Raw genomic sequence first — 27,726 nt, forward strand, 5'->3', positions numbered from 1 at the left:
CAACCACATCCATCACTGCCTGGCACTGCTGGGGAGGTATACAGCACACCACGTGCACACATAGGCAGTGCCACATGCATTGTAGGTGTGTAAAATAATAATCTGTACTTGTCTAGCAAAGTTTTCTCACCTTGATAAGATCTTGGTTTGGTCCAAGGAATATTATAAGGTCTGCTATCCGCTGCACCTCTTATAACAAGTATTCACCTTTCTTTGAACAAGACCTTTTCTGTAGCTTTTCTCACTTTACGGTAGACTGCAACACCTGCCCGAACAACTAATGATCAACAGACATAAAACATTCATTCAGTTCAGCTGCAATTAATTCCCCATAATCTCACAGTTTAAACTCACAAACAAAAAGGCTCATTGCACTTGCATAAGGAGAGAGATTAAAGATTAAAGTTCAAGCTCCTCTAAATACAGTATCAAGGCAATTATTGTTAGTCAACACTGAAATTAAATGTTTGGTCAGTGGTATTTTTGGCATATCTTTATCATATCTATATAATATCTGCTTCTAATAAGACTATATCAGAAGGCATAATTTTATCTGGAATTAATTTTATTTTCATTTTATACTGCAAGGATCTCATTAGTATTTTCACAAAGTGCCATTATAATGGCACATTAGAGTTCTTAAATTAGAAACATGAAGCCTACTTTATAATGCTACTATTTTACCAGTTGTCATTGAGAGAGTGACAATAAAACCAAACTTGTACATGCCTTAAAGAGGACAAAAACTTACATATATAACAACTGCTTTTGGACGTCATCTCAGAAAGGGAAATGAAACTAAAGAACTGGGAAAATAGAGAAAGGAAGATGTATGCAAATTCTAGATTTCCCTATCGTGAACCAAAAACAGTAAAAAAAAAAATAATACAATGCCTCTGTCCTCATATACAAAGTCAGCTAGTTGTTTTTTTAATAACTTTCCTCCAACTCAGGTTTCCATACTCTCTAAAAATGAGTTCTCATTTGTAATTCTCTATATTAACTGTAGATGGTGACCATAATCAACTTAGCATTTGTTCTGAGATAGAGCAGTGAGACATGCACTTTTGAATTCCAGCATTTTAAGATTAGCAACAAACAATGAAACAAAAATTTCTTGAAAAGGGAAGAGACAATGACATGAAAATGATGTTTGACACTTAATTCCCCTTAAAATACTGATTTTACTTGAGAATGCAGCACATAATCATACAGTGCATTACAACAAACGAGTCTAAATGGTCTCAATTAACGTAACACACAAAGCAGAAAAATCTACACACTGAAATTGTCTGAATGTGATAGACATTTTAAAAAGTTACAATAATTATTAAAAAGCTCTCAATAAAAAGTTTAAACACATTTCAGTTTCAAAAGGATATTTTGTACATTTTGGAAAAATATAACATTTACTTTACATAACTGAAACATAAGTTATATTCTTTGTAGTTTGTAAGCTTCCATTACTCATACATTCTCTCGTACATTTTCTTTTAATAGATTATTTTCTCTGGATTGTACATCTAATGCAAAAGCATCACTATTCTGAAGAAATGCTTGTTTCTGCATTAGTTTCCTGAAAAGTCCATTTGGATTTGCAAGCAGTTCCTCATGTTTTCCGCACTCAAGGATTTTGCCCTGGCCGAGGACTGCAACAGAATCAGCATTCTGAATCGTAGACAGACGGTGAGCAATAATTAAGACTGTCCTCCCTTCCATCAGCCGGTCCAGAGCTTCTTGCACTAGATATTCATTTTCAGCATCCAAAGCACTAATCAGAAATAAGAAACAGAAGGGGTGAGGAGAAGAGGATATTTGTTATTTTAAGAACAGGTTAGTTTTGTTTGCATTAGGCATATTTTGCTAAAACTCCAAACACTTGACATTGTTGGTGAAGCTGAACGAATGGAACAGCAAAAAAAGTTTGATGAACATGCATAGTGCTCACATCCAAGTTATACGTGTTACATATTCTTATATGCAAAAATATGCATGAAGAAATAACACAAAATTAATTCAGTGGAAAAAAGTAAGTTATGCTGCACTGCAATCATCTCTTTTATGCTATCAACTTCATCATTTAAACTAAAGATACAAAAAGATTTTGAAATAGCTGTTTCAAAGCTAAGTTGTATGTTACATAGAGTTAACCGAAATATTGTAATACAGTGTACCAGTACCTTCCACTTTGCATAAAGAAAGCTTTTATCACAGGTCTCTTAATCTATTTACCTAAAAAACACTTTTTGGGAGGAGGATGAGGGGGTGCCAGATGCTAGATCATTTGTGCAAGGGCATACAGATAAAGGAAATGAACACTTCCCAAATCTCAGTTTTAGAAATAGATAATTTCTATTTTCTTTCTTACCTTGTTGCTTCATCTAACAGAAGAATTTTAGGATTCTAAAGAAGAAAGTAAAATTGGTTATAATTACACTTAGATATCTGAATATTCATAACAACAGCAACAGTATTCATACAGCTGAAAACTCCAAGTACGTATTTCATCAGAAGAACCGTGTGTCACTCAAAGAAAGCATTGCTTTTAAGAAGACTACATGCTTAGAGGACAAAAGAAATAACTCATCTTCAAATTTTGCAAGCTGAAGTAACAGAACACCATTAACTGATAACTATTTAAAAGATACAAACTAGTAGTACTGCTTGTAGTCAGTTGCTACAAACTAGTAGACTGCTTGTAGTCAGTCTACTACATATAACTGTCTAGAATCAAAAAATATCAAAAATCTACCAACAAGCAGTACTTCACCATAGATTAAATACATAGTATTTAAGAACTCTTCCCAATTAAAAAACATAGAAACATCTGCATACAAATGCCTAAGAATTCTTTTCCAAACTACAGTACACAATCCAAACTTCCTTCTCCTTCAGTTAAAATCTAAAGATTTTACTATCGATTTACTTGATTTAGAGGCTACATTGCACTCCCAAATGCATGTATCTCAACAACTCATTTTTTACCATTTATATATGGTAAAAAAATAATTTTTTATATATATATATATATATATATAAAACAAAGTTATATTATGTAAGTTTACTCGCACCATATTCTTAAAGCCTTCCTTCATCCTTGACATGGTCTTATGAAAGAAAGCCATTATACGGTGATTTACTATCATTAGAAAAACAGGACTGAAAGACAGGAAGAAGTGCTTACGTAAGTAAATTGTCTGCATTTAAACCAATCAGCACTTTCAAACTCCCTGATACAAAAGATGTAAATATATATATATATTTATTTTTATTTTTTTTTTAAAGATTGTTCCAACCCTCCCAGTGAAAGGCTTCCTCCTCTTTAATCCTCTCCCCTTCCCCACAAAGTAGTTAAGTAGCTGTGCAGTCTTACCTTGAGCAAAGCTCGAGCAATAGCAATTCGCTGCTTCTGTCCACCTGGGGGAAAAAGTCAGTAAATTCATAGATGTAAATTCATCTCAGTAAAGTCAGTAAATTCATACTTTTAGCTGAAGGCCAGAACACAATTAGGCATGTGCAATTTAGGAGGGGAATAGAAATATAGGAAGTATTTGTTAATATTTATGGTGGGCTATGAGTTGCAGAAAAGACCGATTAACAAAAAATAATAGAATTTTGGCTTCACTCTGTAGCAGCAAGATTTTTTTTTTTTTCAAATAAAATGAAAATGTACCTGAAAGTAGAATGCCTTTTTCTCCAACTACAGTGTCAAACCCTTTTGGAAAATCTCTGATGAAACTAGCAGCATTAGCTATTTCAGCAACTTTCTGAATCTCCTCTGCAGTCACTGTAGATGGATTCTCTGCACCATATGCAATATTCTCAGCAATAGAACAAGAGAATAGAATTGGTTCCTGAAAAATTCAAAAATGTGGCATATTTGTAATTACATGCACGTATTGTCTGTATTTCAAATAACATAAATCCCACTTAGAAGACCCAGCATTTTATGTATGCTAAAGTTAATCAATTTAAAAACAAAACAAAGAACAAAACAAACAAACAAACAAAAAACAAAAAAAAACAACACACAAACTAAACTCTCCTAACATCAAAATGGGTGGTTGAAAAAAAATACGTTTTTTTTTTTTTTAAACTGACAAAACATGACATAGCCCTCAATTCATAATATTTGAGAAAGAATTCAGCAAGATCTATTCATCCAAACATCAGAAAATCTCCCTTCATGTTTTATTACATATCGTCATTTACAATAATACTGAATCTTCTCTTAGCTATCTCTACATAAATTTCATGGCATTTTGTGCATTTAATGAAAACTTAGAGCAGAGGATTGTCATACAGGACAAGTGATGGGGAAATAGGAAAATGTCTGGAAGAAGGTAAGTCTGCTCTGGTATAACATGTAAGAAACATGCTATAGTCTGCAATCTACTGGTAACTCCAGCCTGGATAAAATCAAATATATACATTCAAAAAGAAAAATGTTAATATGTCCAAGGGAACATCATTTTTGCACAAAACCTTTTGGTAGCATTACTACATAAAGATGATGTTTTGAAAGGCAATGTATACCCAGTTACAGAATTGCATTTGCCAGGAAATTACACTGAGCACAGGTCATTTTTCATATGGTTGTATAAAATACGATTGTGTAACTGCCATTAATACAAACCATGACTAAATGTTGAGTTTTGTGTTGCTTTCTTCAACAAATCTTAGCAAACATCGAGGTACTCCAACCCATATAATTTGCAACAGTGTACTTCCCAGTCTCCATATGCACATTTTTCTTTTCAGCAGATAGTTTGCATCTCTAGAGTTAGACTACAGAAAAACAGACTACAGAATAATAGGACTAGCTCTGAATACTTATTTTTAGAATAAAACATGCATAGCAACAGTTATGGTGAGAAGGAGGAGCTTTACTGTTTTCTCTGAGATGCAAGATTGCATACTACTAAAAACAAGAAAAGTGAGGCACCACAAGTTGCTTAGACAGAATTATTTCATTCACTTAGAATTTGTTTCTTCCTTACCTGACTTACTGTTCCAATCTTTGTCCTGAACCACAGTGGATTTAACTGACGAATATCAAAGCCATCAACAGTGATAGTACCTTAAAGTAAGAAACAGTAAAGTCAAGTGTGTTCTGACACGTACTGTAAAAGAGGCGGAAAGAACAGTTGAGAACAAAGACCCCTGGGGAATCACAAGCTGGCATCTTGTCAGGGCAGATCAGAAAGGCAAAGCTATGCAGGCACCACCACAAGGTAATCGCACACCCCAGAGGGAAGCACGCTACATCAGTGGGAGAGTCACAACAGGACCTCAGTGCAGGAGCCCTCCTTGTTTATCGGGTGTATCTAAGACACAAAGCATCATTTGTCAAGTGAGAGCAACACTCAGAACATACCTGAGATAGGATCGTACAGCCTCAGGAGAAGGGATACAATAGTCGATTTCCCGGTACCACTTGGGCCAACCAGAGCCATGACAGAGCCAGCCGGAATGGAAAGGCTGAAATCTTTGAAAATAGATGCTTCTGGACGTGTCGGATACGCAAACTCTACGTTCTTGAACTCCAAAGCGCCTCTGAATGTGGCTTTGCCTAGTGTGATTCCCTCTATATGACAGAATTAAATAGAAACATTTGAACAGAAGTAAAAATCAGCTCAGACCTCCTAGACCTGCCTTACACATACTCAGTAGAAAAATCTGTCTCCTCATTAAACCTAGGAATAGCTGCAAGCCACAACAGTGGCCCACGGGGATTATATTTCAGCCGTGATTGAATCAGCGTGGGGCACTGCTCACACCCGACTGCAATTTCAGGTTGCTCACCAGCAGTAAAGCCTTAGGCTGCTCCAGCAACAGGAATAATGTGCATCTTGCTAATATGTAACGACTAATGGTGTTCACTTCTAGTACAATCTGAAATTTTAAACATATTACAAGCAATTTACATTTGTCAATGACAAGTAATGAAATAAAATGACACACTGTTGAAGGCCAAAGTCCTGTTGCCATAGAAGAGATGCAAAAAGATAAACATTGCAAATCCCTTACTGCCCTCTCCCTGAGCCACAGTCACCTGAAATGCCCTTCCCTTTGGATAAGAGCGTTCACTCTGCACTACCCGCTAATTGCTTAGCATTTAGGCAAAAGCTGTCACTAGAACAAAACTGTTGCTAGGTTTGTGCATAAATGGCTATTTTTACAACTTGTATTTTTATAAATTGGAAAATATAATAAACTATAGACAAGAGAGGATTCAAAAGTCCAGAATTGTAATTCTTACGCAACAGTTTGCAGAAAGCAAGGTTTCAGTTTGTGAAACACCATAACAAACCAGCATGAATGAATGATTGCCAAAGTTAAATAAAAGGAACTTCTTTCTGGAACACAACATTTGACTTGACAATTATCTTAAAACACTATCACAGTACCGGAAATGCATAAAAGTAGATAAAGAAATACAATTTCTTCAAGCCCAGGTATATCCCAACAAGACATATCCATACAAAGTCAGCTAATTTGACAGTGGTGCAGCATTATCAACAGATAGCTTCACTCGAAGTTCCTGCCAGTTTTGGGAAAACTGGCAGCACCAGAGCAATACCCAAGAAGTGTTCAGCTAAAGCCACATCACCCCTGACCTTTCATTGTTTTCAGATGTAACCCCCAAGTAGCCACAGCAGATGGTAGCACATGCCTGTTTGGTTAAACAGGTAACTGGGAGAGGGAGATGGAGAGGGAACACAGACACCAATCGCTAGCAGTCAAGATTTTGCTAGGGCAAGCCATTTCGACTGCTTTTCTTTCTCCCAGATTGCTTCCTCTTCCCCAGCCTTTAGACTTTCAGTTTAATGGTAGCAGCATAGAAATGGCAAAGGCAAGCACATGCAATTTTAGACTCCTTCCTAGACTTTAATCTATGGACATACACACAGTAACTTGTTTGCTACCTGAAGCACAACAACCCATAAACCCTTCACTGGGAAAAGAAATGCATTTGCTAAATCCCCTGCTAGCAGCCAAATTCTTACTATGTCAAAGCAACAAGTAATCACTTATCTTTATTCTCAGTTCCAGTTTATTACATGGCCTGCAACACAGGAAGTCTGGTACCACAAGTCCTTCCTCTAAATATTACTTGTAAAAACATCTAAAAGCTATATGCAGGATTGTGCTTGATTTATGTTTGGATTATAGAGATGGGGGAAAGAAAGACATTATCATCAGTTCTTGAAATATTTGTTGTCACCAGAAAAAAAAAAATATTGAATTCAGTGAAAATAAAACCTAAGCAGCCAAGAGAGAGATATATAAACTATAATTGTTTCTTGAGACAAAGGTTTATATCTTTTCTTAGGTATTTAGTTTATAGTAAAAAGAAACTTAAAAGAAATTTTCTGTAAGCCTATGCAACGTGGATACCTGAAACTTTGTCCAATTTATTTTCACTCTATACAATAAATATCATTTTCTGGATGAAAACAAATGGTATAATTAAACAATTCAATACCTTCGGGGGAAAGCCAACTTCTTCCCCATTACTACTGCTTACTCTGCCCTGACGCCACCATAAAGATGAAGACTACCGAAATAATCCATATTTAAAAAAAATAAAAAAAAAAATCATGTCCAAATGATGATGAAATCAACAGTTGCACTACATCTGTATAGGGCACAGCACACTGCAGTGCAACACTGGATAATACTCTGACATAGCACAAGTTTAAGGTAACTTCCTTGGTTAAGACAAGAATGTCTAGTTTCATTAGCCAGTTGGTGGTTACCTCGTGGACCAATGGGTTTTATTTTAAGTCTTTACCTCCCCTCCATCCACTGGAGACAATAGTACTTTTAATTGCCTAAGTAAGGCCTATATGCACTGAAAAGCATCCTACAGACACAGGCTTGCAGCTGCAAAGAGAAATAAGACAAAGGCCAGACTGCGCCTTGGTGTCAGTCAAATTAAGAACCCAGTAATTCCAGCACAGGGAGACAGAAACTGAAAAAAAAATATTGAAGCTTAGTATTTCAAAAATACCCCTCTGTATCAACCAACTCAAAGATAAAACTCAGTTCCCTAAACCACACATGGCTCACTCAAAAGTTCTGTTAGGTCTGTTGAATGTTCTTTTCTCCTCTTCCTCTTATGCCAGCCCCTACAGTTTCCAAATTAAAATTTTCAGATAAAGATTAGAGAGTAACTACAGTGCTGACGGCTCACCTAGACTCTACTATATTGCGTTTGTTATTAGCATGCAGAGCTGGACAAAACTTGCGTACGATTTCTGCTTAATGGGATGCAGCTGATGAAAGAAAACAGCAATATCACACAGACATTATCTTCTACAAGCAGCTTAGTGAACTACTTTGAAACAGGCAAATGCTGTTTATACACTGGAGGGCATTGCATGGCTTCTAAAAAATAGAGCCGTCAATTAAGTGTTGCTGACAAAAAAAAAAATTACAAGGGCAAAAAGGCAGGTTTATAGATGGTGTTTGCATATCTTCTTTTGGGAATTTGACAACTACATCAGCAAGCTATTCCTCTATAAAATCTAACACCTCTCAAAGGTGAGCACCTTTTTCTGTAAACCTACTGATAAAAACAGATGTGATTTCAGACACGCAAACCTATCTTTAGGCGTAAAGCAGCCCACAAAAAGTCAGATGTGAATGACTGATTTGTCACAAAAATTGTTTTTCTTCACACTTCCAGCAATGTCAAGGACATCAAGGACATTACCTCCCCTTCAAAACTTTTTTGTTCATGGCTTAGAGCACTGCAATTATATCAAAAAACAGTATGCCCGTGTAATCAGGTCTAACACCATGCACGCCAGGCAAGGGGACTGCCTGGTATGGAAAGCTGCTCACGCACAGAGACCCATAACTCCCCTACCCATGGGTGAATTAGGCAAACCATGTGCCAGAATGGCTCCTTCCTCCTCTAAAGAAGAGGGAAACGTGGGCGGTGGTACTGGGAGGAGAGGGCCGTAAATTATTCCAGAAGTCACAATTGCTGTACCTGTACACCCTACACTCTCCCAAGAAGGACTTTCCATCTCCGCTCCCTTCCTTCTTTTCACTCCCTAGTCATACCTTAGCCCCCCTACAGCAGAAAAGCTAGAAGTTCGGTTTGGCACGCTGCTCAAGGGCCTCAAACACTCTGTGCCTGCAAGTTGTGCTTTTCAAATTGACACGTATTACCACGGAACCATTTTCACTGGATTGATATGAATGGTTTGCATAAACTTGATATACTCTTAATGAAAAATACCTGGTTTTGAAAGCTTCTTTTTTCAGACTGCTAATTTCTTAGCCATTAGAGATGCGCATGGTAAGCCTTTTAGTGAAAATAGGAAATACAGCCATCTCAAACAGAGCTCCTCCCTTCTTTTTCTTCCTTCCACTCTTAACTCTAAAGCTGATCCAAGAGAAAGCGGTGCTGACATCAAAGCAAGGAGCTAGAAATGAGCATGTCCTCAGTCACAGAACTCTCAAAGTAATATATTTAAAAGCATATCCTGAATCAGTTAAAAAGGAAGAAAACAAAACAAAAGAAATTTTGAGCTCAATTAAAGGAAATTTTCATCATGTTTCATAGTTAGGAAAAGGCAGAAAAGTTACCATTGTATCTTGTTTCTTTCTGAAAAATTTAAGTTAATACTACCTTTAAATATTACACACCTCTTTCTGAAGTACAGAGGAAAGTCAACCTATCAACAATAACGAACCAAGGACCCACCATTAAATGGAAGTTGGGGCTTCCTCTCAATAAGTTCCCATAGACGTCCACCAGCACCTAATCCTTTCATTAGTTCAGAATAAAAGGAACTTAGACCTAAACAAAATCAGAAGAGAATTATGAATGGAAGACATTAGGAGACATTAACTTTGTGTTACATCAACATTAAAGCATCAGAAACACATAGGGGATTCTCTTACTCCAATACATTATCAGACTTGTTGATTTTAATCCTACCTAGTCTCACTTGAGAGCTACCAACAACCCTTATTCACCATTTTTTATATCTTTAAAAAAAAATCAAAGGAAACAAATTGAAGTTAAAACATCAAAGCTTGTGTCTATTCAAAAGCAAAGCATGCTTTGCAGAGCACTATCTGAAAGGTGGCCGCACAAGGCACTAGGCTTGGCGAGAAGCTGTCTGCTTGGAAGAAAAACCCAAAGCTTCTGCAGTCTATAGCACAGCATGGAGGAGAAGGCATGAGTCTCACAAAGCCCCTTGAAACTGAGACACACAGGCTTGCAAATTCACAACCACTCATAAGGAAAAAAAAAAAAAAAAAAAAAAAGATCGTATAATATGGACAGCAAATACTAATTAGAAAATGTTTTCAATTTTCACCACCTGTCTTCAGCGTTTGGTAGAAAACACAGTAAACTGTTGTAAACAGAAAACACAGCAAACAAAAAAGGGGGCAATGTTCCAGATTATACAATGAACTTCACAGCTCACTGCATGAACTCCTGTATGTACTGATGATGGCATATACCAAGCAAACTTGGTGCTCAGCAGATTTCTGTTTGTAGGTGTCAAGGAGGGCAGGCACCTTGTGGCACGACAGCTTTACTTCAGAGTCCCCATGATGTACGTAATGGAGGGACTGGACTGCACAGAGCTCGCAGCTGACAATGGCACAGCTGAGAGCCTCTGGGTAAGTAGTAAGGGACAAGCAAATGAAGTGGATGTTGTGGGAGTCTGTAGGTTACCCAGCCAGGATGATAACACCGATGATTTATTCTTCAAGGACCTGCCACCAAAACTTCAACCTTGAATATGGGGAGAGCACTTCAGGTTGCCCAGGGAACTAGTTAGTAGGATTCCCTGGGAAACTGATCTGAAGGCATTGGGGTCTATCAGTGCTGGTCAATTAATAAGTACCACCTCTTCAGTGCATAGGAATAGGCAGTTCCAAAATGCTGGAAGCCAAGCAGCTGGGGCAAAAGGTTGATTTGGCTGAGCAGAGATATTCTTCTAGAGCTCAGGCAGAAAAAGAAAGCGTACAGCCACTGGAATTGAGGTAGGAAGACTACAGCATTGCTGTTTGCCGTTGTAGGGAGAAAATTCAAGCAGCCAAAGCTCAATTTCGGTTGAAACTAGCAAGTACTTGCAGGGGATAATATAAAGGACTTTTTAAAGCACGGTAACAGGCAGAGCCCTGAGTTGGACTTAACAGTCCTTGTGGGTTCCTTCCAACTCAGGATATTCTATGACTCTGAGAATGAGCTCTGTGCAGAACTATATTCCACAAGCACAGAAGGTCCATGGTTGGAAAGGACCTCTGAAGGTCATCTAGTCCAAACCTCCAGCCAAGCAGGATCACCTACAGCACATTGCGCAGAAGGGTGTCCAGGCAGGTTTTGAATATCTCCCGAGGAGACTCCAAAGCCTCTCTGGGCAACCTGCTCCAGTGCTCTGTCACCCTCACAGCACAGCAATGCCCCCTCATATTCAGACAGAACCTCCTGTGCTTCAGTTTGTGCCTGTTGCCTCTCATCCTGTCACTGGGCACAACTGGAAAGAGACTGGCTCTATCTTCTTGACCCCCTCCATTCAGATATTTATGCACATTGATGAGGTCTCCCCCCAGTCTTCCCTTTTGCAGGCTAAACAGGCCCCATTCTCTCAGCCTGTCCTTGTACAACAGGTACTCCGGTACTCTAATCATCTTTGTAGCTCTCCTCTGGACTCGCTCCAGTAGTTCTATGCCCCTGTTGTACTGGGGAGACCAGAACTGGACACAAAATAATCTTAAGTAGAATTTAAAAATATGTTTTTATTGCAGATATTAGCCAAACATATTTTTTAGCGTGTCTAACACTATTTTTGTATCTTTAATATTAATTTTTCCCACGTTTTCAAAGTGCCAGGTATCTGTTTGTTGACCAAACTTGAATGATTCAAACAGAAGATAGGGGTTTTGGTGGTTGGAATGGGTGCCACAGCGACTTTGATATCCACGGAAGCAGGTTTTGTGAATTTTGCCTTCAGGCACATCTTTGTGCTTCCCACGATATCAGGCTTTGTCTTAGAAAATAGGAGTACAGATGAGCTGCGCTGCCCTGCCAATCTATCAGAAGCAACACTCATTCTGAAGAAGAGCCCTTCCAATCAGTTATCAGGCTTCAAAGTACCTTATCTTCGTTTTTGCCTGCATGCAGGAGTGAAGACTGCTCTCTCAAAGAGATGAACAGTTTGTTTCTGGGCCAGTAGATTACAGAGTCTGAGCTTCAGAAAGGAGTCAACCAGTAAGGTAAAACAAAAGGTTAGCACCAGAATGTAGTGTTCTGCTGGCATTTTGTTTACTTTTTCCAGCTCAAGACACTCTTTATACTGAGTTACAGGTAAATTCTACATGCCTAACTAGACTGTGTTTAACGCAGGAAACCATTTTAAAACAAATACTATTTCTTTACAAAACATGCCAAATATCTTAGTTTAGATCCAAAGAAAACAAGAGCAATATTTATCTATTGCATATCTACATTGATAAAAATAACCTCTGTATTCTTTTGGGAACATACAAAGCTTATATTAAGTTATAAATTATTATTTTCATTAACTCTTCATAAAAAAAAAGTATGGTTTCTTGGGAAGATCATTTTGAGAAGACGTTTTAAGCCAGATCTTTTAAGATCTTCTTCCCTCCCACCCCCATACTGACTGTAATGCTTTGATGTGAACAAAATCTAATTTCTTATTCCATACCTCCAATACTTATTCCAACCCAGAAGGCATACATAAGGAATGAAGAGAGTTCACCAACTGTCATGTAGGCATTGCCCATCAGTAATCCTCCTTTGTACAAGACTGAGAGGACAATTAAGTTTCCAGAAAGACCAGTCTAAGTAAAAACCAAAAAAAAAAAAAAAGAAAAAGTGAGATCTGTCACATACATCCTAAACTTCATCCTCTAAAATGTTGTTTCAGAACGTTCCTTCTAATAAAACAATTCCCATACTAAGTGTACATATAGTTTTGGAGTACTGAGTTAAATTCAAACAAAACCAACTCTAACCCCAAGCGAGCTGACAGCCCAACAGAACAGCCCAGCAGCACTACACTGTGCTATCCAACAAGTGTTCAAAGAACAACCCCACTGCCCCCTTAAAAAAAAAAAAAAAAAAGAACAACCTCATTCCTCGTGATGGAAAGGAATGCCAAACATTGGCATAATTCAAGGAGAAGAATTGATAGTCATCAGTTAAACTGCAGTTTTAACTGTTAAACAAATTCACTGCAAGCGGTATAGAAAAATGCAATCCCATCCCCCCTCCTCTATCCATGCACTCCCCACCTTCCTTGGCACGGATGCTTCATCAGGAAGCCAAAACTTTAAAACACCAAAGGTGGGGGAAAGGTTTCCACTGGTTTAGTTCCCTGAATCAAAGTTATGGGCTTAGATAAATAGCACCAAGGAAGGTGTGGGGCAGCAATTGAGGCTTAAACTTGCTTTATCCTACCACTTCATCTCAGGGTGCAGTTTCACAGCAATTTGGACTGATTTAAGTTCAGTATTCCCACAGTTCTATGGAGGTTCTATTTACACTCAATTCATTTATTTGCAGATTTGTAAGTATCCTCATGAATTTTAAAACAATTGATGCTTGGAATAGCGTGGTTGGTTTCTTTCATCAGGGCATACTTACTGCTCCAAAGAAGCCTGCCCGAGCTAGTGCCTCCTTTTTAGCCAACTGCAGCACATAATCAACTTTATTGGTGTATTTCGCCATTTCAGCCATTTCTTGCCCGAAGGCTCGAACTGTTCGTATGTTTCCAATACGCTCTTCAGCTAACTAGATAAAAGCAAAAACCAAAAATACACACAGACACACAATTTTGAAAGTTCATATTATAGAACATTTGAAAGTTAAGCCAGCAGCTCCAAATACTTTCCTTCGGATAACACTGGAAATTTTCTCATGCCCTCCTTGCAGTTATTTCTTGAAACAATTCCACTCATTTAAACAAAGCAGCACTGGGAATTAATCTAAACTACTAATGCCCCATTCCAGCTCAGCATTTTAACTTCTAACCAGCAAAGTAATAATTCTAAAATAACCTCAACTGTAACCAGTTAGACTAAGTTGTTAATAGACACTGTGATGGTCTGACAAAAAACAAGGCCCCTTTTGGAATTAAAAATAGGAGATTAAAATATAATTACTCTTCCACACCCCATTCAGCCTGAAGATTTGAATAGAACACTAACATTGCCTGTTCATGTGAGCTCCCACACCTGGTTTTCAGAGACATCAGCTTCATTTTGATACAGGATGAGGCAGATGAATAGAAGAGAGAATTGTTGTACTGCAGAGTCAATGTACGCGAGTCCTATGCAGGACGTTCCAAGTTTACAACAGCTGACAACTATTGCTATTTTACCTAGGAGTTTGATGGCTTCAAGCTCATAACCATAGTCCAAGAAAAGTCTTTGTCAAACCCAGGTACTAAATTACCCAGGGCTTCACAGATTGATTATTTTGACACTGTCACACAGCTCTAACCTAATCTCTTTATCCTCTCCACAATGCACATTTCTTAATTCTCAAGGCACATTAGGATGTATGGACAGTGGGTTTTTGTTTGTTTGTTTCCCCACCCCCCAAAGCACTGTTGTTTTTGAGATCAATGGATAAGTGTTAAAGTTTAGCTTTCATACTGTTCAGGTGCAAAACTACAGGCACGGCAGGCCTTAGGGCAACGAACAGTGCAATTATCTTCAGAATATCTGTAGCTGCAGAGATGCTAACTTCAAAGTTGCTCTAGTGTATTTAAGTTAGCTAGAAAGTATCTGTTACAAGATTACCTGTGTTGCTTCTGCAAGAGAATCTTGGGTCAGTTTAGTAAGTTTTCTCAAGTATCTTCCATAAATCACAGCCAGGACAGCCAGGGGTGGCACAATGCTCAGAACAAATGCAGCAAGGCTAGGAGACACAAAAAACTAGAAGAAAAAGGTATGTATCAGGGGTTTATGTTCAGAGTAAAAATAAACCACTTGGGTACTGAATTGCAACTTCCCTCACTAGTTTTCTGAAATTAGTAAGATTGTAATTTAGTGTTGCCATGCTTTCATTTATCATGTTTTATTTCTTCCAGGCAAAGTATCTATTCCTCCATAGCACTTGGAGAATGTATCCCATGGCTAGAACAAAGGATTAAAAGTCAAGTGGTCCAGCTTTCTCAGTGGTTCGCTGTGTGGGCTCAGCCAAGTGTCTCAACCTGCCAGTAAACAAGCCTACCAGGAAATCTCCTGGGAATGCTGAAAGACACAAGCTATTACATAGTTTCTAAGGTGCTGTCACAACTTTTAAATAAATGGTGTAATAAAGTTTGAGTAGAGAAACATCATACGGTTCTTTGGGGTACCTGAGGAACAGGTGGAGTCACCAGCACTTCTTGGCACTCATGAGCATAACGTGGAATAATGGATTTAATGTTGCAATACCTTATCACTCGTAACAGCAATCATCATTAAAGCTCCTAAGTAGATTCTTTTCATGATTTAACATTATATGTAATATGTTTTGACTTCATTTTGCTTTCTGTAATCAAACCAGACAAATCTCAAAAAAGAAATTCAAAATTGATTTGACAGGCTTTATAATTATTCTACAATAATCCCTCCTTCTAGGTAATCTTTTACAGTCTACTTTTTAAGACTGCATCATGGTAGCATTTTTCAGCAAGATGCCTTATATAAGGTTATTCTAGTTAATCTATGGTACGATAAACCTTAGACTCTATTGGCTTAGATAAAGACAGAAAACCAGAATTGTTATCAGCAACAAAGTATTAAAGCTTTAAAGCTTCATAATGGAAACTGTTACCCATTTCTAATAACATCAGTCTTAGAAGTTTTTGTTTATTTGTTTTGAGATTTTTTGCTCTCTGTTTTTATCCCTAGGTAGATGGCAGAAGTTACCATACTTTCATTTAAGGTAATTGCCACCAACTTATCTTCTCTCAAATAAGCACAACAAAACTCATACCACAGAAACCACCACGGGAAGTCAGATTTTTATGTAAACCAACTGACCACTGAGGAATATTAACTGATGCCCTGCACAGAAGTTTTTGCTAGTATGCTTCCTACCTAAATGTAGCAGCAAGGGACATGGTTTAGTGATGGGAGGCTGATAGTTGGTCTTCTTGAAGGTCTTTTCCAACTGAGATGATTCTAGGATCCTATTATATGATTCTATTATATATTTCATATATTCTGTATGTTCTTTATTGACAGATTAAAGCAGAAGGATTACCACTGATTAAAATCTTCCGCAGTAATTCGAAGTTCAGTGCTGTTCTTGCTCACGTAGGCTTTACCCAGAATCAACAAACTTCAATGACTTTCACATCAAGCCCCTCACACCTTATTCTATGGGAACATTATCACTTATTTTAATATCTTCTGTAAGAACAGAGTTCAATTATTTGTCTAAAATTTCACTTGATAAATTAGGGAAGCAAGAGTAGTTAATTTCAAAGCTTCGTTCTCCATATTTTGGCTCATGAATAAACATCAAGTGGCTATAGGCACACTACCTCTTGCAATGCTGTGCACAAAGGCTATTGTATGAGTTAATAACCAGTGAAATACACTTGGATCCAAGAACACACAACAGTTGCTGGACTGAATGGCATTCACACATTACCAAACAGAAGAGGAACAAAGATGAAACTGCAAGAAGCAACAAGCAAGGAGGAGACCACCCTACCATCATTCCAACCCCCACAGATGCCTGAGCTCCTGCTCTGAGCCCATCGGAAAGGTTTTCAGTCAGCGAACGGCCCAGAAGCGCTGTATCTGAAGATAAGCGGTTTATCAGCTCTCCCGTTCTGGTCTTGTCAAAGAAAGCAGTTTCTTGCTTCAGAATAGAGGAGAACAACGTTGTTCGCAAACGTTTCACAATTCTTTGTCCTGTCAGAAACAGAAGGCAGTCAAGCACGGCATACAAGACTTTACACACACCAGCCATATAGAAATCGCTGAACTCTACAACACCAAGCCAGTCACATTACAGTTTTAACACACCACTGGAGGGGGAGCTTTGAGGTATCACATAACAGTAAACAAAAATGAACAATTATTTCAGTGTGCTTATCTTTTCGCTATTCATTTACCTTTGATCTGGTAAGAAAAGCTACTGATTCCATGACAATTTCTTAGCCGGTGCCAAGAATTCATTTCAGATCGCTAGATATGCCGACTCTGTGAAAACCAGATAACGCACAGGTCCACTTCTTTGTTTTTACCTGCAGTCTGCATGAGGTAGACACGAGTAGCATTAGCAGCAGCACCGCATAAGAAGATTCCGCTCAGCAAGGCACACAGGCTGGAGAGGCTCTCTGTGAAGTCTTCGCTGGGATTCGTGTAAATAACGTCAATAACTTTCCCCAGAAAGAAAGGGGCTGACATGGTAATGACACTGGAAACTGTCAGAAAGCCAACAGCAGCTGCAAACCAACATGGAAAGGGCAAGGAAAAAAGAGTGAATTTGCAAGATCGTTAATAATATATACAAAATACTTTTTCACTCAAAATTTCTATTAAGCCCTTAAGTGCCAGCACTAAATACTACATAATCAACATTCTTTTTTTTTAGCACCCACTCTGAATGGGATATTTTAAGTCACTGTATAAACTAACTTAGGCAAGGCACATATTAAAATCCTGAAAACTTCTCTATATAATGACAGCCCTGGAATTGTTCCTTTTCTCTGACATTTCCCCTTACACTCGACAAAGCTAACTTTCTACATCTTACCCTGAGAGAGCCCAACAATTAGTAAGTTTTCTGTATCTCATACACAGTCCTTCACTCCAGTTTGGTTTGTATTCCATTATTCACGTTTATTACCGTATCATCATATTAAGGCTTCCAATAGTCTGAGAGAGCAATGGACTGAAGCAAAGATCCACCTGAGAACCATCTACACCATATGATTTTATTTGCAGTTATGTATGTTTTACTCTCGATAGGCAAAAATTAAAAATATATTTGTTTTGTTTTCCTCTTCACTATTGCTGGTCTAAAAGAAAAACAGCATCAGTACAAACAGAAGTCTGTTTGAATTCCTGTTGCAAGATCACCTGTGTAGCTGTTCGAAGTTGTGTCACAGTGTATGGAAACTGCACTGGGCCAAGACTTCGCCTTATGAACTTTATTCTGCAAAGGGCTTTCCTGAACCAAAAACACAGCTTGATTCTGAGAAGGCAAGCCAAGCCTGAAAGGCTGAGAGCTAGAAAAAACTCCTCTTGATTGGAAACTGAACAAACCTGATATGAAAACCACTGAACCACAACAAACAACGCCATTTATACAGCATAATTTTCAAACAGCCAGCCCCACACTTAAAGCAACCATTCACGGGGCTACGATAAAGCTACTCGCAGATAACGTCTGTAAGGGCAAAAAGGATCTCTGTTGCAAATCCTGGAGCTGTCCCAGTTTTCCTTCCATTTTAATGAGCTTCTGTTATTGCTTTTATTATGACAAGAGCAGCGAGCCCCCAGCAGTGCACTGCTGTGAGCAGTATGCTTCACATCTGTCACGGAGGGTGTGATGCCCCTTACCACCTCCACACACGCAGGGAAAGCTTTGCTTCAGTTTTTACTTTAAGTGTAAATACAGCTGTGCACTTATGATGAAGAATTCAAGGTATAAAGAGCTGCATACCTGCCACCACCTGAAGCAAGTGCTTTAACTTGAAGCTACAGAAACTGTACAAAACCAGAGCAGAAGGAGAAAGACTGCTGCTGCAAACCTGTGTAAGCCATGACACAGACAAGTCTCATAAACATATTATTTAGTAGCTAAAGCTTCACACAAACAAGTGACCTTATTAGCAGGCTGGCTGCAGGGGTGTATTCAGGTTGTGAAGCAGCAGGGAAAAATCCAACAAGGCTGGGTCATCACCTGGCAGGAAAATACGCTCTATAAGACAGGGGAAGATGGTCAAAAGCATTGCTTTTACGGGCACAGTGCTGTGTAGCAGCTCAGTGTCCGTGAGTCCAGCCCTTTCCTCAGTTATGGATAAACTGGACAGCTACACACATCAATGTTCAGCCAAGGAAGAGGAGAGTGCAGCTACAAATCCTGTACGCCTGCCTAGCGGTACAGCATTCCTGGCTTGCATTTACCTTCAGCTCTTCTTCATTTAATGAACAGCACGGATTTCACTGTAATTACCTCCAGCAGCCTTACCCGAACTAAAAGTAAATACCAGTACCTAACGCAAACTGAAGACTACTAAACGACTGCAATATTCAAGTGTCAAAAATATATGGGAACAATGCAGCCCTGAAAATGAAGGCTCGCACGATCCAGATTGTTATTTTTAATTTTCCCCTTCAGCAGTATGCACGTCTACAGCAATTTAATCACAAATCACACACAAAATGAGGTTCCATAATTGAAACTCTCACTTTGATTACACCAGCAGAATAACTAGAAAATTGCACGGATGCCAAGCTGTTCATCTTTTTTTTTTTTTTTTTTAAACTGTTGACTAATTAAAGAAAAAGTAATCAGCAAGCAGTCCTATCTCCCCGCTCAAAGAAGAGCTGTCACTATGATAAGTGGCTAAAGGGAGGAGTATGGGAGGAGTAAAGGGAGGTGTTCGGCAAGCAGATAGGAAGACACTTCGGTGACACTGGAGGCTGTCAGTGACAGAAAAAAAGGTCAGAGTAAACTTCTAGTATTCATTTCACACAGCCTACTCTGTTAGCTAGAAGGCTGTGTCAAATGAAATGGTGCATTCATGAAAATAATATATATATATACATACATACATATATATACATATATATATGTATAAATACAGATATATTTAGAGTAAATCAATTTTGCAGGCTATGAGAAGAAAACAGAGAAAATGTGAAGCAAATCAATGGGACTTACAAACCTGGGACTATGTCAGATTGACAACAGAGGCAAAGACAAGGTGACCTGGCTCCAGGAGTGGCTGAGAAGCCCTGCTGGAAATCTTAAACAAACATTTTGCTTGTCTGCCTGCACAGAAGCCTAGCTGGCTGTGCAAAGTGATGCCTTTATCGCTGCAGAGATCAGCGTGCTCTCTATTAAAGCTAAAGTGGGCTTGCTTGTTGACAGCAGATCTGCAACTTCATTTCACTAGACACAGCTCTTGCTGCTCTTGGCGCAGAGGACAGGCCACCAACCGATAAACTGGGGCATTTACAAGCAGTAACTAGCCAGAGCTATCAGAAGTCTCTCTTCAGAACAGGGACAGAGTGACTCCGAAGGGTCATAATACCCATTTTCTACAAGCAGGAACACCACCAAGAGTGCTATGAAAAGCTCTAATTTCGCTGGTCCTTACCAGAGCATCCCTCTCACTGCATACAGTATGTGGAAGAGTACAAAGCAAAGAAACAGCCCTTCTCCCAGAAAGGCCTGCAAGCAATTTTATACACAGACACATCATGATTTGACCTCAGAAGAATTACGATCATTCAAGTTAATCAAGGGACAAAGGACATTAAAACAAGGTAATAATGAAGCTTGGCAACACATGTTGACACAGCAAATGGAGTACCTAGCTTTTCCTATTCAGTAAGGTTGTAGGTGTTACCTCCCAGAATATTTCATGCATTTTCCTGGTTTCATTTGAACATCAGAGCTGGCAGGACAGAGCTCTGGATTTGCAAGAGATGCTTTTCTACTAGAAACTGAGAATACTTGTCCTTTACTAGTTATCCGCACAGTTTTATTCCAGTACATATGGACTTTTTAAGCTTAACAATGAATTTCCACAAATGTATTTGGAGTGGTGAATAAAATCTCCTATAATGCACACACACACAGAGATCAGGCTATTCGTTGTTATTTTAGAGTAGAAATACCCACTGATAAATGCCATGTTTGTTGGGTAGGTGAAGCCCGTTTCTGTTTGGGGAATCCTGGCCCACAAGGAATTTGTTTTGGATTATGCAGGAAGGCTGAATGGCTGTTATCAACACTGTGAAGAGGCAGTTCTGCAAATAATGATTTCAGGATAGAAGATCTTCTTCCAGAATTCACTGTCAGCAATTAAGGATTTTCTAATAGTCCTCCTTAGTTCGTTAAAGAACAACTCTAATACTGTTCTTGGGAGAAATACAGCATGTGTCTGACAGCACAGCTGTGTAGGACATATCCAGGACATTCTGGAAAGCTGCTAGCTCGCTTAGTGCAGGTGTGTTAATTCACAGGTGTGGCCAACATACTGAATCTTGCAAGTTACTATTTTCTGTGATGATTATGGGTTTTAGAAAAAATGCATAGGAGATTTCTAAAGACAGTCTGATGTGGTTGTTGGATCATTGGTGTTTTGTTTGTTTGGTGTTTTTTTTTTGTTTTTTTTTTTTTTTTTAAGCACAAAAGGAACAGTTCAAGTTTCGGAATGACAAAGACTTTTTTTTTGGTGCACCAACAATACCATTGCACAACTTAAAATATCTTGAAGACAGCTCACGAAAAGGCCGGCATGCTGTGGGTCATCTGACTGACCAGGATGATACAACAACACTTTGGAGGAACTGTCAGAGAAAATTGCTGTGGAACAGCAATTAAATGAGATGTAATTTTGAAGCTACAGCCTGTCTCTCTTAGGGATAAGACCAGTGCCCAGGGTCTGAGGGGCACAGCGAGATAGATGCCAGTGCTGGAGAGAGCCCCCGAGTATCGGCTGGGTGCATCCCTTGTGCTCAGCACATTTACATGATGCAACCTAGGGAAGTCTATCATCTTGAAGAAAGCCTGCTCTTCGAGTCGTGACATGTTTGGGATTCACACAAATCACCCTCAGGAGCTCCTCACTGGACTGACCTGCCAGGAGCCCTTCGCCACAGCGCAAACGAAATAACAGCAAGCCTTTGCAGAGCAGGTTACGGGGGGTTGTCAGAAGAGCTTTCAGAGAAGATACTTAATGAGAGAGGCACAACACAGTGGTTTGAGGAAGCCCAAGCAAGGGAGGAGCAAGCAGGACTGCTGCTTTGCACAGGGGAGAAGGAGGAAGAGGCAGCAAGGCCCGCGGCCCTGAAGGCCCAAGCACAGCTGTGCAAAGCCTGCGCCCGAGAGCAATGAGGGAGGCTGGACTCAGACAGACTCCACTATAAGGAAACGCCTGCACTTTCTTTCAAGAAGCACGGTATCTCTGTTTTACAATGGGTTGTTATCAACACGCCCAGCACCACAAGCTGGTCCCTGAAGACACTCGCAGAGAGCCTGTCACAAACAGGCCTCCCCACAGCTTTCTGCCACTGTGGAAAACCTTTGCAACCCCCACACAAAGCGTAAAAGTGCGCACACAAAATGTAAAAACCCCCACACAAAGTGTAAAAGCAATTACTTTGCTGGGGCTAGGAGGGAGGAAAAGCTTATTATCCTATCAAAACCCACTACAAAGGGATGGCCCATTTATTTACCCAGCCAGAATCCCCTGTATGTTCTCAGCACCTTCCCTGGCTGTTATTTCAGGATGCTGGACCTGTCTGTAGTTCAGGTAGAGCAGAAGCACAGAGTTTACTCAGAAAAGTAGGAAAGCATTAGAAGTTTCTGTGTATTTACCACAATACGTTAAAATAGCTTAAACAACTAATTATGGGCTCACAGTGTTTAATCAGAGATATTTAAAAACCAGACTTCCTTCCAATAAGAAAGTATTTAAAGCTTCTATTTTATTTTCTCATGATACTGATTTTCCTCAGCTATAAAAACCAGCCAAGCTTTTAACCACCAAATGTTGGAAAGTCACAAAATAACTCAAGGTTTTCAGGAGAAGTATTTTTTTTTTAATTTACCTTTGACATGTTTAAAATTAAAGCACTTATCTCTTTCATATTCATCTTGTGTAGAAGATGGTTTTACGTCAGACCAACCTAGCAATTATTCCTTCTATCTTCACAGTTCCCTCAAACAGAGAGTGCAGCAAAAACATTTCCCATAGAAACAAAGTCCCAAGCCCCTCATTGATGAGGGCGGTCAGCAGTTAGTGTTTCTGCAATGTCCTGGTGAAATAGCTTCACCAACAGTTCACCACCAACTTAAGATAAGGAACTGTCACCAACCGGCCAAAGAAATGGATTTTTTTTGTGTGTGTGATAAAGCCACAAGGCTGCTCAAATCTTTTCTTAAAGCTTAATAACAAACACCAACAAAAATCAGAAGAAAAGCTGGGGGGAGAGGGAATTCAGCCTCTTTGATTTCTACAAAAGGCACACGGCACATGAGAAAACAATCAGCACGTTACCCTTATAAGTACCATACATACATTAATTACAATTTTAAAACCACAAGAATTGCCTTCAGAAAATTCAAGTTAAGGTGCGATTGTTGAGTTGCTTTTACACAAGCAGAACTGCTTTACAGTAATGAAATGTAGTACTAAAAAACAGTGGCCGCTTATGTGGACTTGGGAAGTAAACCTAAATTTTGGCCAGGAATGTCCTAGCTACTGGGTGGCAGCACGAAACAGCAAGATTTACAAGCATGGGGTTCAGTCCAAGTTCCAAAGAGAAGGGCGTTCTGGTGCCTGTCAGCCTTGGCTCCCACCAGCTTCCTTCCTGTTATGCACACTACAGAATTAATTTGACTCGCCATCAAGGTTTTAGCGAGTGCAGGAAAACTGATTTGTTTCAAAGTCTTTTAGTTAATTTTTCAGTGGAGAGGCAAAAATATATCTTTAAAACAGTGCATGGATTGCCTGCTGGCGTTCAAAATCAAGCTGCAAAACTTGGAAGAGCAAAAGTTTCAAAATTTAACCATGTGAGTGTTACTACAAGCTAAATACGTATTATTTGCCTGATTTCATTTCCTAAAATAACTAAAAATGTAAGTTATCAAAGATACTCCTACTCAAGTACTTGACAAAAAAAAAATCATCTTGTAAGTATTAATAACTAGAAGTCTGGTCTTCCAGTAGTAATACTGGGAACTGATGCGCTCCACATTTCTATCTGCATTCTGTACAAAAAATAAAATAAAATAAAATAAAAAGTTGTTCACTACTCCAATCAAATGAACTAGTAAATTATTCAAATAGTTTCTGAACTACATAACAAAGAAACGTAAAAACTTAAGGTACTCTTAGGCAAAATACTTTGATCCTATTTTTTTTTTAAATCGCCTTTCTTTAAGAATTGTTTTTTATAGCGATTTATTCCTAATTAAAAATTACAAAAGGAAAAATTACAGCAATTCAAGTATTCCTCGTTCAAGTATGAGAAAGTGCATCGCCTGGCATAACTTCAAAGTACAGAAAAACCAGATTACGAACAAGGCAGCGTTCCTCTGATTTCATGGCAACCCTAACTCATAGGGTTGTTAAAAAGATGCCCAAAATTCTAAAATGAAACTTAGAAAATAACATTTCATGCACATCTTTAAAGAAGACCTGAGTACAAACCAAACCTTCTTTCTTCGATTCAGTCTGTGTTATACAGGAAAAGGGCACACTTTGCTGCTGGATTAAAAATTTCAGAATTTCTTGTGCTTACCCTGCAGTTCAATAGAGCCATTGTTTACTTGGCGTGCGGTTTGGATGAAGCGCAACAGACAGATTCTCACAGGGAGAAGCAAGGAGGTGGGAAGAAATGAAAAGGATAGTTTTGAGAAGGCATTTCTGTGGCCTCGCAAACACAGTGGGATTTAGTAATTTCAGCAATGGCTATATCCTGCTCCCTGGGAACCGAGTTTAGCTGAAGACACCAGTTTACCTGACTGACTGCACAACATTAGATGGAGAATTCTTGAAATGACTCTCCACCTTTGTTAAATCTGGGAGGTATTACAGAATTTAAAAACTCGTAATTTCACTGCACAAAAATGTAGCCACTAATGGAGTAAATTCCCATTGTAGTATTTAGTCATCTTTTTACCCCTGTTAGTAAGAACTACGATATTTAACAGACATGTCCTGTGTAAACTCTAGCCAGCTCTAGGAGTAACTGAGGATGAAAGATAGGATGTATCACACTGAGATAAGTGTGTGTGTGTATTTTTGGCAGGACGACATTTGGTAATTTTCACTTCTGTTTTCCCTTCTAATGGACCCTGGAGGGCCAGAACCTCCTTCTGGGAAGGAAGCATTGCAGGGGGTGCTGCATGCCAGTGCACAGCAACTCCTGGCCAGAGCATGCCACTTCTTCCTCAGCCCAAAGACAGGGAAGAGGCCATGTGTAAAACAAGATGAAAACACCTCCTCTGGTGCCAGCCAGGGCAGGTCACCTTCCCCTTTGCCTCTGCACCTGCTCAGCTGACACCACGTCCCCCCTGCACCCACCCAGGTGAACCTAGTCTTGCACAAGCTGCTCTTCCTCACAAATCATCCTCCTCTGCTCCCTAGCCCTGATATTAATGTGAGGGCTCCATCTTCCGTGACTGTGAACATGAAGGAGCAATGACAGGGAGCAGCACATCACAGCTACCTGCTACCACAGGAGAGGTACGCGACTCCACGGGGCAATGCCACAAGCCTCTGCTACCAGCCACAGGCTGCGTAACCTGCAGAAGGTCTGGAAGAGCTCAACTTTCTTGCAAAACAACACTGCACCTGTAAGCTTCTTAGGAGATCCCATGGCATTTGTTACATGGGCTGGAGGAGGAAATTAAATGTTTCACCCTAGATTCATTGTCTCGCACTGTGAAACCATTAACCTTTCTCTTTCCTTAGAGAACAGAGGTAAAGATGCTGAGTTTGTAAGGACTAGTATTGTAGTACAGAGATATTACAGGAACAGGAGAAAATGTATTTTAACATATTTTAGATACAACACACATATGTGATTTCCCTACAACCACCTACAAGAGCATTTTTACACATACTTTTTATTCCTGCTCTCTGAAATAACCTAAGGTACCTTCCTTGTTTGCTTTTCCATCTTCCCACTCTATTACAACTTAACAACAGAAGTTTTGCTTAATTAATGTGTCAATAAGGAAGAAAAATTTTACACAAACTCACTTTGTTCCCAGAATGAAGACAAATAAAAAAGTAGTTACTGCTTTTGCATGTGTCCCCCACCCCACTCTCATGAATTAGTATTATCAGGTTATTATTATTATTATTATTTTAATAATTCAGGCCATTTTGTTATCTCAAAAGATAAAACTGCATGTAGCTGATTTTCAGTAACTGTGACAGTCAATTTACTTAGATAAAAACACCAGGATACTGCACAGGTGATGGACACTTAGCCCTATTTTAGAACACAATTGCACACTATTGTACCTAACTGTAAATTGAGTTCTCAGCTCTAAGCCCCTGAATCCTAAAACCCTTCTTTAAAGCAACTGGTCTCTTTGTTTTTGTAGGCTGTGCATGGAAACAAATAAGAACCTCACTGAAAGTCAGCAGGCAATCTCTGATCAATTCTTCACCAGAATCTGAGTAGGCTGGACATCAGTTACTGGCAAATGGATTTTAACTTTTAGTTCATAAGCCAGCAAAGAAAAATAACTGTGAGGAAGGCTGAAGCCTTACTGCACACCACTTTTGCTCCCTCCATCCACCCATTTTTCCTTGCTTTCACTCCGCACACACAAGACAGCTGCGTTAGCTGCACGAAGCAGGCGCTCGTGGCACAGAAATACTACTATTTTTTAAACAATCCTTTGGATCCAAGTTATTTTGGCTGTGCTAACACGTCAAGAGGCTCTGTAGCTACACACTGTGAATAAAGACTCGCACAGGAGCATTTCCCACGCCGCACAGACACGTCTTCGAAGCAGCCTCCCCGCCGCCCCTCTTTGCTGCTACCAAATAAAGGTAAGGGAGAGGAAGGCCGCCTGTCCACGGTGGGAAGGAGCCACTCGAGTGCCCTGCAGAGCCCTAACGCTGCCACGCAGCACACATGCCCCACGAAATTACGGTGCTTTGCAGCCCTACAGGGCCAATGCCACCATGTAGCTGTACACCACTAAGGTGCTTAAAAATATATAAATAATTAAAACCCACAACCACTGATGTTTCCTTATTACGAGGAGCTATCATGCCCTGATCCCTGTGAGCAGGGACAGCGGGAGCAGCCTGTTCCTGCTCGGCGCAGAGGTGCAGGAGTTCACCCTGGAGAAGCCGCGAAGCAGCACAGCGCTCTCCAAACACCTTCACGAGCCTCAGACGAGAAACTCTCCGCAAACACAAACCCAGTTACGGCCACACGGCTCCCCCTCGCCTCCCCCTGCAGCCCGGGGCGGCGGCCCGGTACCTGTCAGCCTCCAGCGCTCGGGCCGCGCCAGGGCCAGCAGCCTGCTGGCGGGCAGCCTCGGGGGGACGCCGGCAGCCGCCCCCCGCCGCGCCTCGCTGCTGAGGGGCCGCGGGGCGCCGCCGGCCGCCCGCGGCGGGGCGAGGAGGAGGCGGCGGCGGCGGCCCGGCGGGCACGGAGGCGGCGGCGGCGGCGGCCCGGGGGGAGCCCCGCAGGCGCTGGCGGAGCGCGGCGGGGCGCTGAAGGCGGCGGCCCGAGCCCACGGGGGCGGCGCCGCCCGGCGCAGCAGCGGCAGCAGCCAGGGCAGGCGCGGCGCGTAGCCCGACATGGCGCTGCCGGCCCGGCCGCGCTCCGTGCGGTGCCGCTGCGGCGGGAGGAGGCGCCTCACGGCCGCCGCCGCCGCCTCCACCGCCCATGGGCCGGGGGCCGGGACCCCCGCGGCGGCGGCCCGGGCTGGGGCCGGGCTGCGGCGCGCTGATAAGGCTGCGGGGGGCCGCCCGCTGCCAGCGCCCTCTGCCG

General features: G+C 40.4%; 1 protein-coding gene across 1 annotated transcript; it reads right to left on the minus strand.

The window, feature by feature from the left end:
• Positions 1 to 1,358: 1,358 nt before the first annotated feature.
• Positions 1,359 to 27,535, minus strand: ABCB10 (ATP binding cassette subfamily B member 10). Its single transcript, XM_032183855.1, has 13 exons — positions 27,211 to 27,535; positions 17,259 to 17,459; positions 16,721 to 16,923; positions 14,812 to 14,946; positions 13,652 to 13,798; positions 12,711 to 12,846; positions 9,725 to 9,820; positions 5,378 to 5,587; positions 5,001 to 5,080; positions 3,674 to 3,854; positions 3,374 to 3,417; positions 2,369 to 2,403; positions 1,359 to 1,771 (listed from the first exon to the last, which is right to left on the minus strand). The coding sequence occupies exons 1-13, from the start codon at positions 27,533 to 27,535 to the stop codon at positions 1,468 to 1,470; spliced, it is 2,097 nt and encodes a 698-aa protein (XP_032039746.1). The 3' UTR covers positions 1,359 to 1,467.
• Between the last annotated feature and the right edge of the window lie 191 nt (positions 27,536 to 27,726).

This window comes from Aythya fuligula, chromosome 3, assembly GCF_009819795.1.
Source record: "Aythya fuligula isolate bAytFul2 chromosome 3, bAytFul2.pri, whole genome shotgun sequence".
Lineage (NCBI taxonomy): Eukaryota > Metazoa > Chordata > Aves > Anseriformes > Anatidae > Aythya > Aythya fuligula.

Excerpts from the sequence above, each read along its gene's own strand:
- ABCB10 (XM_032183855.1), bottom strand. The coding sequence starts at position 27,535 with ATGTCGGGCTACGCGCCGCGCCTGCCCTGGCTGCTGCCGCTGCTGCGC. Across the intron at positions 13,799-14,811 it reads CTCTTGCAGAAGCAACACAG|TTAGCTGAAGAGCGTATTGG; the intron begins GTAATCTTGTAA and ends GCTTTTATCTAG. Across the intron at positions 12,847-13,651 it reads GGGCAGGCTTCTTTGGAGCA|ACTGGTCTTTCTGGAAACTT; the intron begins GTAAGTATGCCC and ends GTTTTTACTTAG.